This window comes from Malus sylvestris, chromosome 3 (assembly GCF_916048215.2).
Source record: "Malus sylvestris chromosome 3, drMalSylv7.2, whole genome shotgun sequence".
Taxonomy (NCBI): Eukaryota; Viridiplantae; Streptophyta; class Magnoliopsida; order Rosales; family Rosaceae; genus Malus; species Malus sylvestris.
This window is the reverse complement of record NC_062262.1, coordinates 29,564,770-29,577,826: the sequence shown is the minus strand read 5'-3', so window position 1 is coordinate 29,577,826 and position 13,057 is coordinate 29,564,770. Positions and strand designations below refer to the sequence as shown.

General features: G+C 35.5%; 2 protein-coding genes across 2 annotated transcripts; one reads left to right on the top strand and one right to left on the bottom strand.

Annotated features, from left to right (window-relative positions):
• LOC126614313 (uncharacterized) lies at positions 1-3,514 on the top strand. The gene is made up of 6 exons (XM_050281902.1): positions 1-133; positions 318-428; positions 549-599; positions 1,590-1,641; positions 2,579-2,762; positions 2,971-3,514. The coding sequence occupies exons 2-6, from the start codon at positions 327-329 to the stop codon at positions 2,999-3,001; spliced, it is 420 nt and encodes a 139-aa protein (XP_050137859.1). The 5' UTR covers positions 1-133; positions 318-326; the 3' UTR covers positions 3,002-3,514.
• A 6,606-nt stretch (positions 3,515-10,120) lies between these two features.
• Positions 10,121-12,091, bottom strand: LOC126614522 (CBS domain-containing protein CBSX5-like). Its single transcript, XM_050282191.1, has 2 exons — positions 11,653-12,091; positions 10,121-11,313 (listed from the first exon to the last, which is right to left on the bottom strand). Exons 1-2 carry the CDS (start codon positions 12,009-12,011, stop codon positions 10,443-10,445), a joined length of 1,230 nt encoding a protein of 409 aa, XP_050138148.1. The 5' UTR covers positions 12,012-12,091; the 3' UTR covers positions 10,121-10,442.
• Positions 12,092-13,057: the final 966 nt, after the last annotated feature.

Below are 13,057 nucleotides of genomic sequence, written 5' to 3'. Positions count from 1 at the left end.
TGTTGGGCTCGCAAATTTATCGCATCTCCAAACGCTGCGTATCGCTTCTTCTTTTTCTTCTTCTAATTCACCACGCTCGCTGCTGCTGCTGCTGGACATCTCAAAGCGTCAGCTCTTGCCCCACTGGTTCAAGGTAAACACTATCCCCCGCCCCCCTCCTCTCTCTCTCTCTCTCTCTCTCTCTCTCGGGTTTCTTCTGCAATTTTTACTTCGATTTCTCAAATTTTATATCATGATTCCTGAATTAATTGCTTTTTTTTCTTTTTGTATTTGTGTGTGTGTGTGTGTGTGTGTGTGTGTGTGTATGTATATTATAGACGTATGCTATGGAGTCAAAAGAAGAAGAAGAAGAAGAATATGTATTGCTCGATCTCGATTCCGTTTCCTCGCACTTTGAAATTCCACCAAACGCACCCTATTCTTTTTCCGTACGTTTTTTCTAATCTAAGTATCTCGTTGTTTTATAACATTTTGCCCCGCAATTTTCAGCATTCGAAACTCTTTTTTGTGTGATGCCATTTTTAAAATCGAAATGCGTTGATTTTCAGGGTCTAAACACGGAGCATCCAGTATTGACTATAGGCGACAAACTCAAGTTGGTGAGTTTTAAGTTTTTAACAGCCTGTAAATACGAAATTCTGTATCAAATTCCATCGTGTGGTTCTGTAATCTGTGATTCTATGCCGATTCTTAACTTTTAAACTGCGAAAACTCGAATCCGTTTGTAAAACCGATATCATGTTTCTATGCGGTCAATGCCACATTTTCCCTTTTTCTTTTACCTTTAGCTGTTTTCGGACTTGGTAGGAGTGTTTAGGCTATGACATTAGTTCATGTTGTTTTTTTATGCAGCATATGAATTTGGTCTTAAGTTATGCTGGTTTATGTAACATTGGACGTCTTTCGTGGCAATGAAATGTTTTAACTCCAATCTTTGCACTGTTTATCGTGGTTAGGGTTTGGTGCTATCCTGGAACGGTTTGTGTGTTTTGTAGAAGAATTTGACTAAATTATTATCCCTGAGAGTGGTTTTAGGCTTTTAGTTGATATATAGTTAGCAGAGTCTTTTATGTAGACAATGTATGCGTGTAAAAACTACCATGGAGACTCTTAAATTGGAATGTGTTTGCTTTGCACCTTTATCCATTTTGTTTTACCTTCGTCTCTTTTGGACTTGTTTGCAGCATCAAGCCTGTGAAATTCTCATGTTGTTTTACGCAGCATATGAAACACCTTCGGATCAGCCTCACTCTTTAAAACGTTGGCATTGAATGCTTTAGTGGAAATTGAATGTTTTAACTCCAATCTTCCTACTGTTTATCTTGCTGAGGGTTTGGTGCTGTCCTGGCACTTTGTATTGTTTATAACTAGTGATACTTCGCAGTAGTTTTCTTTATTATTCAGTACTTGCTCTAATTCCCACTTTCATTTTCTCTTTTGAGCCTTGTATGCCGTTTCATTCATTTTTATTAGTAATCGGTATGTTATACTTGGAAGAACTAGGGCAAGTTCTGCGTAACTAGAAAGGCTTGGAGGTTGAAGTTGTGTGTTGACATGATTTCTTTTCACTAATTCTTGTTTTCCTACAGATAGGAGAATATCAAGAAACGATTGGAACATGCCTTATATTCAAAGAAGAAGGTAAATTACATTTCTCTCTCACACTCAGAATACACCTGTAAGAAACTATGTCTGGAAAACTGCCCTTTATACATTTACTGTACCGTATATTTTCGGATCAAGGTGTTTGGATCCCTCTTTAAATTAGGGTCCTCTCTTTCTGCAAGTAAATTGAGGGCTTCCTCATTCTTTGTTCCTTCTCTACTTTGTTACGATTCTATTCTTCTCCAACTGAGCTAAGATGTTCCAATTCAAGGATCTACTTTCATTTGAGGGTGTGTAATGTGAAAATATTGGTTAAAGTTCATTGGCATCAAGAGGTGCGCATAATAGGCAATGAATTTTGCCTTTTGAGTTGTAGTCCATTGAAGGTTTTTTAGTACATGCTTTGATAAGAGTGTGAGGGACTAGAATAGATATTGAAAGGTGATCTTGACTTTTGATATAGATTATAGAAAACTTAGGTTATACCACTTCCCTTTGCCTATGGAAAGTAGGGCTTCGACACTAGTTATGCACTACCTAACTCGAAGCGCCTCGCTATGACTTTTAGTCAGGTTGAATACGAATATGGGGCAAATCCTGACCTAGATTAACTCGCACCAAGATCCAGATTCTATTTAGGTATCTATAGATGTACCATTGGAAACCGTTGTTAATCCGGAATCTGTTACTGGATAACCCCTCTCTCCCCAAGACCTGTCACCTCACTATGTATTTTCATGAGGCGCAGAATTTGCCTTAAAATGAAAAAATTGGTCTTATTGTTGCGGAAGGTGGTTATATGAGCATGATAGCCAAAAGCCAGTCATAGCCTTTCTTTTATGTTTCTCAATCAATCAATCAGTAAAAAAGAAGCCACCTATCAACTTGTATTGTTTCATTTATTTACTTTTTGTATCTGCCTGCATCAATAGCAGTTGCACCTTATCTTGTACTAAAGCAAGCCCTATTGCAGATGCTAGCCCTGGAGTTCATGAAGAAACGGGACCATCAGAAGCAAACCTTTTTGCAGGCAAATGCATAATGGATCCAAATCAATCTCCAAGCAAGCAAGTAAAACCAGTTACGAGCCTTCAAAAGATTTTAAAATTTAGATTGGCACCCAATCTCGAGTCTCATGTTCCACCTGAACAGTCTCGGTAAGTAAAGTTTACGAGTTTTTTGTTACAAGACCACTGAATTACGAATCTGATTTCTGAATTCCTTAATCGACGCCTAAAGTGTATACTTCTGTATATTTCTTCACCTTTCTCTTCTTTATCATAAGATTTACCTCTCATTAATGAACGATAAGCATCTATATGTTACTATTAGCTTATTCCCTGGTTTTATTTTTTTAAATGCCAGGGATCCGGTGCTACATACAGTCTCGTTATAGAAGGATTACTTGCATGCTAAGCTAAAAGCCGAATGCTGTTGTAGAGCCCTTTTCTGATCGTTTTTCGGTTAGATGCTTTCTTTTCCTTTTGACTTGGTCGTCACCATGAGCTCCAGAGAAAATTAGAAAGAGAATCACTTATTCGTTAAGGCTGCCACATTTGTTTGCCTTTCAAACTATAAAATTGTATCTTGCTTTTGTATATGGTTTCCCATGACCCGTCCACCACTACCTTGCTGGAGTTGACCCGAATGTAACACGGACATGTTAATATGTATTTGAAAGTGATTTCCGCACCCGCTTTTGAAAGTGATAATTAATATGTCGTTACCTTGTTGTGACCTAAATTTAATTGAAGGAGAGTGAGAGAGGGTGGTTCGAGTCCCTGCAGGCAACGAGCATGCCGTGGCACTTGATTCCAATGGATTTTTTAGTCTCCAAACGAAAGATACTTTCGATGTTTTCATGCATTTGAATTCTAACAAAAAAAAGTTGTAACTTTCTGTATGGAAATTGCTGGTATATAATCTGGGGCAAAGGCTAGTGTGGTGCATTAGGCCACGGGGATGAGATTGACAAGACCACCCCATAACTCTTGACCAACCTCAAAAGCCAGCTGTGCAGGTTTGGTTTTTTCATTCATTTTATCATTACTGATAAATTACGCTAGCGTCGGGATTACCCTTAGCATCAACGTAACACAACTACTGATATGTTGAGTTGAGTTCACAATAAGTAAGTGAAATATTGTCAGTGCACAGCTGATGTTAGCATAATTTTTAGGTAAAACATCCCGGTACTGTTCACTTTATCGAAAAACTACATTTTTACATTAAAAAAATCAATCATGGTACTATTCATTTTACCCTTTATTTTGTCCTTATCGTTAAAACTCAAAGTTTTCAAATCATTTCATTAGTTTTTCTTAATTTTTATAGCTTAGACCGCAAGAAGTTACGGTCAGTAACGATGATGGATGTAACATAAGGCCATCTCTAATCGAATGGTCCAGAGGGCTGAAAATAGCCCTAAAACCGTCTCCAACCGAGAACTAGGCCAGAGGGCTCGGGAATCTGGGAGGGCCCCACGGAATTTCAAAGGGCCAAAAGGCCAAAGGGCTGGCTGCTTTAGGCCAGCCAGCCAGCCCCGGGCTGGTTATTTTTTTTTTTATAGTTTTGTTATTCCTGTCGGTTATAACCGACAGGAATACATGCTATTATTTAATATACTAAATAATGGTGTATTCCTGTCGGTTATAACCGACATGATTGTTTTAAAAAAAAATTCAAATGAAACGGCTACTAGCCGTTGCATTTGATTTGATTTTTTTTTACATTATTAGTATTTTTTTTTTAAATTCCATTTTTTCCCTATAACTTCTATTTCACAAAATTTATTTCATATTTTTTTTAAATTCCATTTTTTCCTATAACTTCTATTTCACAAAATTTATTTCATATTGTTTTTTAAATTCCATTTTTTTCCTATAACTTCTATTTCACAAAATTTGTTTCATATTTTTTTTAAATTCCATTTTTTTTCCTATAACTTCTATTTGACAAAATTTGTTTCATATTTTTTTTAAATTCTATTTTTTTTTCCTATAACTTCCTAAGCCATTATACAACATTAAATTAAATTAAGTAACATGAAACAACATTAAACAATATGAAACAACATTAAATAACATTAACCAACATAAAAATTATACAACATGAAACTTAAACAACATTTTAGTTGTAGTTTTTAAATAATAAATTATGTTTGGCCCTATGGCCCTTTGGCTCTCAGTTGGAGACGGTTTTTTGTGACAGGGCTAAAACGAGCCCTCTGGCCCTTTGGCCCTCGGTTTGAGACGGAGGCAAATATGGCCCTGTACTGTTCATTAAAATATTAATATCTTGGGGAATCTTGGAGGACCAGAGGGCTAAAATGAGCCATCTGGCCAGCCCTCGGTTAGAGATGGCCTAATTCTTAGTCCATTTGTAGCCTTGTCGGTAACATAAAAAAAAAATCACAAAAATCATACCTGTAGGGGTGACAATATTTGTTTGAATGGACTTTCTAAGCATAGTCACATCTTTTGGATTTTTGTTTTAAAATAGAAAGGATGCAAATTTAGTTAGCAGTCCATGTCAACATTTATTATATAAGACACTACCCACTTTGTACTTGCCAATTTTCATCAAACTCTACTGAAATGTAATATCCAGAGACGTACTTACATGGAATAGTTTATCGACACATGATATCTCGTGACAATGAACTAGTTTTATGTAAGTTACTTTTGTAATATTTATGATCTTTTATGTTGGTGTTTTAATATCAATTGCCTTCTGAATTGGGAAGTTGGAAGCAGAGTGAAATGAAAGCCCATCATTCAAATGATGAATGTGCCTTCACTGTGATGTTTGCTACTCTTGCTACAAAATCAGTATAATGTTGTAAATAGGTTAAGGAGTAGTTGGAAGTTTGTAAGAGGAAGAAATAATTGGAGCCTTGGTTTTGAGCTTTAGCTTAATTGGAGTTCTGATATTTGAACAAAAAAATCATAAGAATTGATTCTTAAGTTTGTCACAAACGTAATGCAATTACCTTTTAATTTGAATAAAACTTTTAATGAATTTACCTAAAATAACCATTGCTTCATGCTGTGATAAGTTCAACCACCACAGATTTTTAGTTTAGGTACAAATATCAAATTTGGCCAAAATTCAGAGACTATGCTCCAATTTTATCAAAGGAGGCCAACAAGCTATGTTTCCTTCTTTTTAAATTCCGACCACAAAAGTGCAACTTATGCTATGTTTCTACTGCCCATGAGAAGGACTTGCATGCATCAAGAGCGTCAAAGTGGTCGTGTTCTAACTAATTATGCAATACTATGTAAACAAATTGAAATATGTGACTACAAGTGATAAGTTCGAAATACGACCAACTTGATGAGAGGTTTTGCAATGTAACTGAAACACGGGATGGTATACCACGTGTCATTATACAAATTGTGGGATATGTGTGTTAAAAGGTTAATAACTTGAAGAAAAAAAAAATTCTCACAACTTATATAAAAACAAATGATGCACTACCCATGTGCCGGTTACAATAAAAAATTTCCCCAACTTGACGCCCCCCATTTTATTTAAGTCTTTCTACTAGTACATGTGACGCTCATGTGATTTCTTATCACGTGACGATTTGTTGAAACATTTTTTCTAGCCTAGTGCACTCCTGAGCTTTGAGAGAGAGGGGCTGTAAAGAACATCTAATGGTCAAAAGTAATTCTCTTATTGATGAAGACACTTTGTATTATCTAATCCCTAATCACTAATCACTAATCCCTAATCACCCCTTCCCTTCTTTAGTTACTGTTAACTCCAAGAGGATCAGATCAGATTACCTTTCTTAAACATATTTTAACTTTATCATAACAGAAGTGTGTTTAAACCTTAAAGTGTGAATGAGTTGGGATGCCCTTTTGTTTCCCAAATTCTACTCTCTTTTTTCAAATGGCCCATTCTGCAGCTCTTGATTTGTTCTTTTGCCTTTTTGTTGTTTATTTTTATGTTGATTGCAGTGCACTTTACACTTTACAGAAAAAGAATTTGCTGGCTTGCTATCCATCCATCATACCTTTGAAAAGAAGGGACCCCATTCATTTTAAAAAATCGAATTTTAACGAAAAGCACCCAGTACTGTTCACTTTAATGAAAAACCATATTTTTACACTAAAAAGTCAATACTGGTACTATTCACTTTACCCTTTATTTTGTCCTTATCATTAAAACTCAAAGTTTTCAAGCCCTTTTCATTAGTTTTCCTTTTAAAAAATGGGATTAGTTGAGAGATCTACTCTATATCGAATTTCAACAATTTGAATCATCTATTTTATAAGTCTCGATTCATAAATTATTCTTGTAAAAGATCAATTCAAAACAAAATTGTTTGCATATTTAATTATCACAAAAAAATTCATTGTTTCTTATATAATAAAGTGTTCGTCAATTCCTTTGAACTCAAATAGATGTCTCAAATATTTTCAATTTGACTAATATTTTGCATGAATGATCTATAAGGTACAACTTAAAAAATAGATGGTTCGAATTGTTAAAATTCGATGTAATATGGACCCCACAACTAATCTCTAATTTTTTAAAAGAATAATGCTAGATATACTAAATTTGTAATTAGCAAACCAAATGTGATGTCACTAATAGAAAATGAGCATGTTTAACAACGATTAAGTAATAATTCAATCATCAACTTCCATATCATTTAATTTACAAAATTTAATCTTTCTAATATTATTCTTTTTAAAATAAGAATCTCTTTCTCTAAGGGCCTCCATCCATCCATATCCATCTGCTTTTAACATTTCTTTAATTCTTTAATATTTTACTAAAATAATATTAAGGAAATCAAAATTTTAAGTTGAATATATAAAACAAATAATATAATTATAGATAATTGAATTAAATATCGTGTTTGTATATTAATTAATTTGTAAATTTATTTTAAAATTTTAGTTTCTCTTAGCATTATTCTTTTAATAAAACTACATTCGTGGAGTGCTCGTTGTAATTTAGTAAAACTTTTAATTATTTCGTAGTCAGATGTTATTAAAATAATTTTAATAATTTAAAAACATTTTTAATTATTTTAAAATCATTTTCGTGCAGTTCTTGCAGTTCTCGAATGATTATTTTGAGACACCAATCAAGTGTAAATAAATGGCAGTATATTGGACAGCATGGAAAGATGTGAATTGACTGGCTAGGCCTCGCTGGTTTGGAGTGGATATTAGTGAAAGCCTGCCTACTGTACCAGCTACCAGCCATAACAAAAGCGGTGGAGAAGCAGACATGACCAGTAGTATTTGTATGGATATTATTGTAATTTGGATCATCATTGCTATTGCATGGCATGCTGTATATTATGTGGCTGGGGATAAGCATGTCAATTCCGCTACCAATTTTGGTTACAGATAAATTTGAGAGAGATTCATAATTATTGAAAGAGTTTTCATCGCAAATAGTCTTTAAAATTGACTCACTCTATTAAGATGGTCTTTAAAATTGAAATCAATCAATGTGATTCCTAAAAGTTGGTGGTACAAATTAATGTCGTCATTCTGTTTGAATTTCGTTAGAAAATCTATTAGTGTGTTAACGTGTCATAGTATGAGCCCCTCACTTTATGCCATGTGGATTAGGGAAAGTTTATTTTAATTAAAAAAAAAAGAGAAAATATACTTCAAAAATTAAAAAGAAAAACTAAAAAACTAAAATAATGGTTGTCTTCCTCCTCGCACCCAGCCATCTACTTCCAACCCAAAAAGCAGCAATCCTTGCAAATATGGAAGAATTAACATCAAACACATGCCTCCATTTGTGAACTACAAGGTAATGACCCAAAATAAGCCTAGGTCCTCCAGTAAGAACAAATTCCAAATCCTCTTTTCCTTTCAAAATAGCAGCAAAATAGTTGTTAATCAAATCTACAAGTTTAAGGGCTGGTTTAGTATTGCTGTGCTTTGAAAAAAAAACTGCTTCTGGTGTACTATGAGAATAAGCTCATTTTTTCTGCTTTATGTTTTCAGCTTTTTTTCACTTAAAACTGTGAAAATAAACTGTTTTTCAATATTTACTAAACATATTTTTGAGCTCAGCTTTTTTATACCCATTTTTTATAAAAGCACCTCATACCAAACCAGTACTAAGACCAACAATCGGATTCCAATCCAACTCATCAAGATCGCATTTGAAATTTTCCAGATCCAGAGCTTGTAATCCATTCTGGACATTCAGAAGTTCGTCTCTCCAACTCGGTTTGATGCCGTCGACACCCACCCCACACCCTCGGATTTCAATTTTCAAGCTTATGTACCTTGTAGTTCACAAATGGACGCCTGGGTTTGATGTTTATTCTTCCAAAATTACAAGGATTGCTTTTTGGTTAGAAGAATATGGATGGGTGCGGAGATGAGGACGACGATTACTTTAGTTTTATTGTTTTTTTAGTTTTTGAAACACATTTATTTATTTTAATTAAAAATAAACTTTCTCTAATCTACGTGGCATTATAATATTGAAGTGGGGGTCTATAATGTGCCACATCAGCATACTAACAAATTTTCTAACGGAATTCAAATGAAATGACGACATTGATTTGTATCACCCATTTTCAGAGACTACATTGATTGAATTTCAATTTCAGGAAATATCTTGATGGGATGGATCAATTTCAAAGATTATTTATGATAAAAACCCTTATTAAACTGTTGTACATCTACTTAGATCAGTATGTCATAATCATAATCTACTTACGTTCTGTACAGAAAATTCCGATCACTCTTATTATCGAATTGCTTATATGCAAATATTAATTTGATCGAAGATATTCTGTATTCTCAGTTGTATAGCTCTTTGTGCATATCAATTATATCAACGACTTAAAATAATTTACAATCAGCCATATGACGGATTCTCTTCAGAATAAAATGTTCTTCTTTCTTTACCAATGAAATTTTATACGAGAAAAACAATTAATGGGTTGTTTCAAGAACCAAACTACCTTTATGCCCAAATCGAAAAGTATTTCGTTTTGGTCCATAAATAAGACAACATAAAAACTGACCATTTCATGGTTGCTTTTATTTCATGTTGACATGTTCATATATAAATAGTAAATAAAAGATACAATAGAGAAAATAAATAAAGGCAATTGTTATTGGTATTCCAAAAATTTCATTCTACACTTCAAACTTTCTATAATTGGAAAGAAAAATACACTTGTGAAGAATATAAAATGAGATTTTTAGAATGTCAGTAACATTTTCCTAAATAAATAATATATATGAGGCCAATTGGCCTTGAAGTTGTAGAATATGTAGTGCAACAATGTGCTGTCTTCTTACTAATTTGACAAATTCTTCCCTCTCCATGGGCAAACCTTTGCAAAACCAGTTAAATTAATCATCTCAACGGAATTGCGTTTTAGTTGAGGTGTTTTCTTAAGATAGATTAGTTGGCTAAAATAACGTGCTTGTGTTTTCGCTCTGCATTCAAGTTTTAGTTAGGTAAAAGAGTGTACTTGTGTTATTATTCTGCATTCAAGTTCGAATTCCTCTTAAAAAAGATCGCATTTGATTTTAGATATCATACAAATTCCCGAGTCCCGAATAACATTAGAGAACCAAACATGAATTTTTTAGAGCACACAATTCCCTTCCTATTCATATCTCACGGTTTTGTTTTTACTTAGATTTTTTTACCCCCATGGTTTTATTCATTCCAAACCGCTTTTGATGATCAAAACCAAAACTTGTACACTCACAGACTCCTCCTAAATAACAAGATTTCTAGAAAATAGACCCTCCTACACCCCTCAGATCCTACCGTGACGTCCTGGAGGGCCGGGTGTAGGCAAGCCCTTCCTACTTTCTCTAACCCATGGTTTCCAAATGTTCCCTGAAAACTTCCAACATCCCATAAAAAGTTACAATTCCCACCAAGCTACAATCATCCCCAATAACCCACACATAATTCACCCTGTGAGCAATTGCCTGGATCATCACAGCCACCAGTGAGCTCTTTGGATGGCAGACAATGGCCTCTGCCCTCCTCACCATTCTCGCCGAGTAGCTGCTCGACCGGGTGTACCTCTCGGACCTAGTCCGCCGCAGACTCCTGTTAGGAGACACTGATGACTCCTCGTCGGAAGAAGATGATGTCATCATCAATGCATGTGCATAGCTACTTGATGAGCTCAGTGTGTAATGCTCCAACACCCCTTGGAGCTTCCTGTCCTTCAGCCTCTGCATTACAGTTTTTACCAGGTGTTCAGGGGGGCCACCACAGTCAATGTAGGACATGAGGTCCCCTGCTGAGAGGGTGGTGATGGCGGCAGCCACTGACTCATCACAGCAAGCAAGGGTGAAGGGTGAGATTTCACCGATCAGGACCCCCTCGGTGTCGACCACCGCCACCGAGGTCTGCTGGGAGAGGGAGTGGGAGATGAGCTGAAGGGCGGAGCTGGCGGATGAGTGGTAGTTGATGGCCAGGATATCGGTGCTGATGATGCCGAGGGAGTCTATGGACATGGCTGGGAGGGGGGGGAAAAGCCCAATTGAGCTAAGGAGGAATCTCATCACATCTTCCTGTGTCAGCCAGCAGAATTCTTGGCCGTTGTGGATAGTGGTGGTGGCGGCAGAGATGGGTTTTGGGTGCTGCTTTCTTATTGAATTGCTTCTGGTTCTGATTGGGACCACCAAGTTCTGGACTCCCTCGAGGATGAGATCAATGGCTGCTAGCAGACTGAAAATTACAGAGTAAAGTAAAAAAGATTAAGTATTTGGGTAAATTGGTTACTAATTACAGTACAAAACAAAACTTAGATCAGAAAATTATATGATTAGGATTTTTTTTTAATAATTAGAAAACTGTGTTGATGGGTTTGTCAATAAGTCAAATTTAACAAAAAATTGGCTGCAATTTGAGAAAAAGACAGCAGAAAACTCCCATTTGTACAGTCAATGAAACAAAACTGGAACAACAAGAAAACCCAGATGCCAAATTCATCAAAAACGCAAATCAAACCAAAAAAAAATTGAGAAATATAAGAAATTTCAAGACATGGGTTTTGATTTTCTGTACCTGCAGGAAGGTTCCACGTGCATAACATGGCCAGGAATTTTGGTTAAAATCTCAGAGACAGGTGCCTTGAGAGCAGCGGATGGAGACGTCAAGCTGTCATCTTTGCTGAGATAGCAGATCACATCAACCATGCAGACCTTGCCAATGCAGCAGAAGAGCTGGCCGCTACCACCTACACCACCGCCATCTGGTAAATTGGGTTTGGAGTGGTTGCAGTCCCAGACGCTGATGAAGTTGTCCTGCGAGGTCTTCAGGGATTCCAAGGCATCGGCGACGGTGGCGGAGGCATAGAGGGACCTCAGGGCCGGCTTGGCTAGACAGAGGTCGGATACCTCGTATCTTAAGAAGCTCACTGCCATGCAGTTACAGGTTCAGTGAGAAGTGGCGGGGAGGAGGCGGAGGAGGGATGGAACTCTTTTGTTTGTGGCGGTGGTGATGTTCGAGTAGTGTGGGGGTTACAAGAGGGGTATTTATAAGAGAAGGGGAGAGGTGGGGTGAAATAGTATCATATAAAAACAAGGATAAATTGTAGCTATGGTCCCTTAACTTTAACTCAATTGAAGCGATGATCCTTCAACTCATCAAAACGTGCAGCTATGGTCCCTTAACTAAAAATTCATTATCATTGGTCCTTCAATTTTAATTCAACTGGAGAAATGACCCATTAACTTTAACTCAATTGTAGCAATAGTCCTTCCAACATAACTTGTTTTGACAAATTTTTTGACGCGGTTGACGAAAATGACCATAATTACACACTTTGATGAGTTGAGAGACCCTAATTATATAAATGGTTATTTCAACATAACTTGTTTTGACAAAATTTTGATAAAATTGATGAAAAAGACTATAGCTACACATTTTGATAAGTTGAGGGACCAATAATAATGGATTTTTAGTTGAGGGATCATTGCTTCAATTTGATTAAAGTTGAGGGACTATTGCTACAATTTACTCTAAAAACAAACAAAAACTAATGAAAATGACTTGAAAACTTTGAGTTTTAACGATAAGGACAAAATAAAGGGTAAAATGAATAGTACCATAATTGATTTTTTAGTATAAAAATGTGGTTTTTCGTTAAAGTGAATAGTCTCGGAAGTTTTTCGTTAAAGTTCCCTAAAAACAATGTATTCATAATTTGAATAGAATTGTGACACTATGTTACCTGTGTTTATTATGTGGTGTATTTTTTAGTGTTATTACATGATTAGGACATAATTAATATGTCACATTTTAAAATTTATTAATGAAAAAAATTAAATGCATATTTTATATTTTAAAACAATTTATAACACGACGTGACAGTATTTTGGAATATCGAGAATTCTCATCATGTATTACATAATACATAGCAAGCATGGTAAACATAAAACTTAACTCGAGTTTCTCTCCAAAAAAAAAA